Source organism: Saccopteryx bilineata, chromosome 2, assembly GCF_036850765.1.
Source record: "Saccopteryx bilineata isolate mSacBil1 chromosome 2, mSacBil1_pri_phased_curated, whole genome shotgun sequence".
NCBI classification, from domain to species: domain Eukaryota; kingdom Metazoa; phylum Chordata; class Mammalia; order Chiroptera; family Emballonuridae; genus Saccopteryx; species Saccopteryx bilineata.
Window position 1 is genome coordinate 231,921,863 of NC_089491.1, and position 6,664 is coordinate 231,928,526.

A 6,664-nucleotide genomic window follows, 5' to 3' on the forward strand; every position below is an offset into this window, starting at 1 on the left:
GTGCCCTGCTGTCTGCGTCTCACTTCCAGTCCAGGTGCTTTCCTGTGGATGCTGAGGGGTGAGGTACTGGGGCATCCCCAGCACCCATGTGTGTCCCTGGACATGTGTGATGATTACTGCCCCCTTGGGGAAAACGTCTACATTAGGTTTCATGACATTCCAGAGAAATACTTGTTCAATGTGTGGGTAATGTCTGGTTATAATTCTAATTACCAGCTAGGGCTAAATCCTGGGCATAACACCTGAAAAAAAAATTGTCTTTAGAATGATGAGCTTTTAAAAAATGAAAATTGCTGTAGTAATGAGGCCACAGAGTCTGTGCCCCACCCACTTCTGGTAGTATATAAAGGTCTCCGGGCAGAGGATGGCATTCAGACTTCAGAAACCTCCACCTGCTCCTACTGCACCACCGAACCCCACTTCTAGACACCATGTGCTGTAACTACTACGGGAACTCATGTGGTAGCTGTGGCTATGGCTGTGGCTATGGCTCTGGATACGGCTGTGGCTATGGCTCTGGATATGGCTGTGGCTATGGCAGCTATGGCTATGGTGGCTATGGCTGTGGCTATGGCTCTGGATATGGCTGTGGCTACGGTGGCTGTGGCTATGGCTCTGGATATGGCTGTGGCTATGGCGGCTGTGGGTACCGGCCATTTTGCTACAGAAGATGTTATTCTTCTTGCTGGTAGAATGTAACAGCTACATACCTTTTTCTTGAAAACAATAATTTCAAGGCCTTTTCTGTTTCGATATCTCACAACCCCACTGAGTACAGAGTCGTCAGAGGCTCAGGAAGCAGGCTGTCTGCCTGCAAGTCCAGGCTGTAGTTGAGGGGCCTGAGTCACTCCATGATGTTCCCGGACACAGAAGCCCTCATTCTGGTCCTAGTCCAAGTGTAAACCACCACCTTCTCATTCTGTGTTTCTGTGTTGTGATGATCCAAATAAACATGTTTCACTGGTGCTAACAAGTGTGTGTAGTGTGTGTACCTTTTGGGTCAGATGTGCTATTGAATTGCGTGTTCGTCTATTTCTGTGACCTCCTTTGAGATTGGTAAGATGAATGCTCAGCTGCTCACCCCAATTATGTGTGTTTATTTTCTGTTCCAGTGGTCATTACCTGACACACTGAAAGTTACACAGCTTGGATTTCATTTCTGAAATAATGGCTTCTTCTTGCCTGAATGTTGTTCTTAATTCATTTTACTCAAGGGTTTGCTCTTAAGGATATGTGTCCCATGATCCTGGGTCTACCCATTTCTCTCCATATTAGTCAGCACTCACACTCATTAACACATGCACATACACGCAATCAAATGCCTCAGAAAAATCTACTTTGAGAAAATGCTAATGGTGCATGGGAAGGGGAGACAGGAGGCTCATGGGTTAGGCATATGAATGACCTGGGCACTAGCTGAATGAGCTGGGTTTGGATGGTGGCATAGATAGAGAAGGGACAGGTGAGCATCATGGGCCTTGTGAAGGGAGAACCTGTAAGACCTTAGACATCAGCAATGAAGAAGGAATAGAAACCTAGAGAGGTTTCTGAAAAGTATACATTTCTTGTTAGCACCTAGAAATGTGGGGAATTTGGGTGGTTATAGACCTGAACAGTTGGCAGTTCAAAGTCCTCTAGTCGAGTGTCACAAGTGGGCTCCTGTCTTTGTAGATGCACTGAATAGGGCAGGTGAGGATGATCATGACACAGTTTTCCTTCTCTCTTTAAGTGAGAGGAAGGGAAACAGTGAAACAGATTCCTGCATGCACCCTGACTGAGATCCACCTGACAATCCTCTGTCTTGGGCTGATGCTCAGATCAACTGAGCTATTTTTAGCACCTGAGGCTGATGCTCTCAATCCAACTGAGCTGTCCTCAGCATCTGAGGCCAATGCTTGACCAACTGAGCCACTGGCTGTGGGGAGGGGAAGAGGGAGAGAAGGGAGAGACAGAGGGGGAAGAAGCAGATGATTGTTTCTCTTGTGTGCCCTGACTGGTAATTGAACCTCAGACATCTATATGCCAGTCCAACACTCTATTCACTGAACCAACTGGCCAGGGCCAACATGCAGTTTTCATGAGCTCCTTCCAATGTGGGATGCCATCCAAAATAAGAGCAACATCCTCATTAGGTGTGTTCACACTAGATGTGTCTAGTGCATGATCACGTACTAGGTTATATGGTGGAGGAAATTGCAAACTCAGGGAGAGGAGTGAAATCGACTGATTATATGTATCCACTTCTGTCCCTCCCCTATTCTAGGATACCACGGTTTAGAAATGAATTTGAACTTTGAAGCTTGATTGTGCAAATGGTGCGGATGATAAAAGGAAAATAAAGAACTGGAACCTTCTTGTTACTATATCTGGGTGGAGAGGCCAGTTATAATATGTTTTGGCTTATGAAGCCAGTCTTCATGCAGAATATAAAAAAGACTTCAAAAACGAGTCAAAGTTTAACTACCCTTGGTTAAATAAATTTAGTGTAATTTGGTCTTTTGATAATCTCTTGAATCTTGAAAGAAATTGAAGTCTTGAGTAGAGAAAGGGCAAAAGAAGATAGATACATTGATTGCTATTCTTGAAGAAATAAAGCCACTTCTTATGAATTAGGTGAATGAGTAGTCTCAATCTTCAAACACTTATTGAGCATCTAATAAAGACTATTTCATTATGTGTTATGAAGACAGGACTAAAATATGTCATCACTGCTTTCTAAACCATGTGAAAGAAAAAAAGCTCACAAGTTACAAATCAGGATATTGCTATAATATAATTATACATAGGGGTGTTTGGGAAGTACAGAGGAAAACATTGTGAGAAAGGCTGGAACTAAGAGTAAGTAAACAGAAAGGTCAGGAAACTTGCTGAAAAAAAAAGACAAAATTCTAGATTAAATATGAAGGGTGAATTGGAGATGGTCTATCATAGAAGAGGAATAGCCTTCTGAACAGGGGGGAGAGTAGAAATATGTTTGAAAAGTGTCCATATACTAGAACCTTATTGCAATAGCTTACCATGTATCCTTGAGGAAATGTAATCATCAATTGGGTTTAAGGAGTGAATTCATAGGTGTGGGTCATGAGAAATTTAAGCTGATCCCCAAGGACATAGAGCCCCTATGCCCCCCTCACCTATGCGGTGGGAACAACCTATAAACTTGCTCTAATCTTGGCAAAGATGGTGGGATGTCACTTCTATGATTAAATTGTATTTAGGGTTGACAGATAAAAATACAGATGGATAATTTGAATTTCAGATACAAAAAGATAGTTTTTTAGTATAAATACAGTGCATGCAATATTTGGGGCATACTTGCTAAATGTGGCAACTCTGTTTAATTTATAAGGTAAAGAGATTTTTCATCTGTCCTGGCTGACACCTTGATTATAATATTGTGAGATTCTGATCAGCACAATCACAGTTAGGTGGGTCTTAGACCCTAGATCCATTAAGAGTATGAGGAAATAAGTGGGTGTTGTTCTTAGCTGCTCCTGATGTGGTCATTTACAACAGGCCTTCTCTACTGTTTTCTAAAGTATCTGGTAAGAGTTCTGGTTGACTTGTGTTGGGGACCGAATAAATAAACAGGGTATTTTTGCAATCTGAACAGAGGTGCTGGGCCCAAACTCCACCTCATCTGCCTAGTTAACAAAGAGCTATACCTGATTCTCATTTATCTCACCCATGTTCTCCGGAGGAGGCTGGAAGCTAGTTTCTTATTAGTGTAAAGTAGATTTGGATGGTATGGTGGGGGTTGTCTTTTAGTTGCCTTGGAAACTTAATTGAATTGCTGATGGACTACATTTTGTTCTATGAATAAAAGTGGATGTGCTTCTGGGAGCGCGGGCTTTACGGCTAAGGAACAGTAGACACTGTTTGCCGTGGCGTCCTCCTGAACCTTTATATATAGCATATGCTATATATATATATATTAAATATATATATCTTTAAGTCCCTGTCTATCATTTATTTAAATTTTATACCTTTTCCCGTTCGAGAGCCCGGAATATACTTGTTGTGGTTGGACCCCAACAGACTTGGATGACCTGGATATCATATCTGCATAGCAGCAGAGATTTGGAGAGCAGTCATAGGGATGGATGTCAGGAATAGACCACCCAGGAGTGGCAGGGAAAGAGTGAGAGGACTGGTATTTTCATAGCTATAATATAAGCCTTTCTTGCTGGAACTAGCTTGTGAACAAAATGCTGAACTAAAGTTTACCTGGGACTTCAAGTGACACTGGAATAACGAGTGACTCTGAAGCATGTGGGGACTTTATAACAGAGTAATTTCACAACAAACAAAGTCACCATCAGAAACAGCAAGCTCCTTGTCACAGCAAGTACTCAAACCTCCTGTGACTAGAAAGCGAGTCTTTATGTAGCACAACAAAGAGGAGCAAATATTTGATCTTGATAATGAATTAACTGAAATTCTTCGTAAGTTTTGTAACCTCTTTGTATCCCATTTTCCATATTGTAAGATACCTACTGCTTTTGTAATTTCATTGTAATCAAATAGATCAAAATCTCTGAAATTTGTGACTTAAAAAAGAAATTCAACAGTGTTATAATGGAGAATTTTTTTGTGTATATTATTTTGATTTGAAGGAAATGAATATGTAGAACTGATAAAAATTTACAGAGGAGTGGCCCTTGGGGTAAAATATATATCATTGGAATATTATGTTTGCAAGCATTTAGATTCATAAGAAGTCAATGACATAAAATGTTGAGAAGTTTCTGTGTAGGGCAGCATAAAATTTCAATGAAATAACATACAAAGTAATTAGTGTGTAGTTAGCTAGTTGAGGACTTGGTCAAACTCATTGGAATAGTTGCATTTCCAAACATAAACTTCCCTATCCTCCACAGAGCCTTGTTATATAAAATATATCTTTAGAATCAGGTGTTCAGATAACTGGATAATTGGTGGAAACTTACCTTATAGATTTGTAATCAGCTCAAAACAATGCCCAGGTCACACAAAACAAACATGATTCCTCAGTAAAAATTGGAGACTCTATACTAATGGATACATTTAAAGCAGATATTATAGCTATGAAAATACCAAGTCCTCTCATTATAAATTTTCACATACCAGGTATTAAATAAGTGTCTTACATGACTCACAAAATTAATGACATTCCCTGGCCCTACCTGTAAAGTCCATAAAGCTTCCAGGGCAGTAAGTGACATTCAAACTTCAGAAGCATCCTTCTGCACCTCAACTGAAACCTCGCCCTCTGTCAGCATGTGTTGCAATTATTATGGGAATTCCTATGGGGGCTGTGGCTATGACTGTGGATGTGGCTATGGCTGTGGATATGACCGTGGGTACAGCTCTGGCTATCGCTTCAAATATAGCTGTGGCTATGGGTCTGGCTATGGCTGTGGCTGCTGTACCTTCCAGCCATTTTGCTACAGACGATGCTATTTCCATTGCTACTAGAACATTGCCTTAGAACATCCTATGCCTCTAACATACTATTTAATAATAAACACTTTTCCTCCAAAGGCTGACCCATTTTATCATCTCTACATTTAAGTAAGGATGGGATACCGCCTGTATTTACTTTGAAGAACCTATTTGTGTTTGAGGAATTTTGAATGCTCCCATTATGTGACCTGAAGAGAGAAGACTTGATTCTGATTATGTTCAAAATATTAATTTTTGGTCATTCTATTTCATGGTGGTATATTGTGCATGGGTATAAATACTCTAGAGTTGGACGAAGTTATACACATTTTTTTCAATAAATAAATGTCATTTGTTTCTGGAAGTATTTGTATCTTTGGAGCTGGTATCATCACTAATGTTAGTATTTGTGGCCTTTCTGCAAAGTTAGGCAACCATGGTGCTAGTGTATCCTTCAGTTTATCTATTTCTTCATCCACTATATGCCCATTCTTTCAGCAATACTACATAGCTTTATTTACTGCAGGATTGTAGTAAGTTGATTATGTACTGTGCATACCCCAATAGTCCTTTTCCAAATTATTTTGGCTATTCTAGTTCTTTTGGTTTCTATCAAAACATTAAGTTGAGCTTGTTAATATTCATAAATATATTCTGCTGAGATTTTAATTGGAATTGAGTTGAATATAGATACATTTTGGGAGAATTAGGAATCTTAACAGTATTGAGTTTTCCAATCCTTGGACATAGTATATATCTGGATATATTTAAGTCTTTTCCGATTTCTGTGGTGGGCTTTAATGCAATGCTGAACAAGAACAATTATCTTGTATTCAAAAAGGGCATATTCTACTGGGGGTGTAAGACAAAAGTTTAACGTACTGCAGAGGAAAAATCACACAATGATTTCAATAGATCCAAAACCCATTAATGATAAAGATTTTCAGTAACTGGGTATAGAAAAAATCTTCCTCAACTTGATAAAGAATATCTACAAAAACCTTGAAGCTAATATACTTAGTGGTGAGAAACTAGAAGCTTTTCAGCTAAGATCAGGAAAAGGCAAAGGCTCTTTAAATACTTTTTAAAAACCACTTTTCAACATCATTATGGAAGTCATTGTTGATGCAATAAGACAAAAAATTATACTGATAGGAAAGAGGAAATATATCTTTTTACATAGTTGGCATGATTGTTTATTTAGAAAATCTAAATAAATCCACAAAATACCTCCTGGGAC

General features: G+C 39.4%; 1 protein-coding gene across 1 annotated transcript; it reads left to right on the forward strand.

Moving 5' to 3' along the window:
* Positions 1-431: 431 nt before the first annotated feature.
* Positions 432-924, forward strand: LOC136323162 (keratin-associated protein 21-1-like). The gene has a single exon (XM_066254977.1). The coding sequence runs from the start codon at positions 432-434 to the stop codon at positions 690-692; it is 261 nt and encodes an 86-aa protein (XP_066111074.1). The 3' UTR covers positions 693-924.
* The last annotated feature ends 5,740 nt before the right edge of the window (positions 925-6,664 follow it).

Coding starts and splice junctions, on each gene's coding strand:
- LOC136323162 (XM_066254977.1), top strand. CDS start 432: ATGTGCTGTAACTACTACGGGAACTCATGTGGTAGCTGTGGCTATGGC.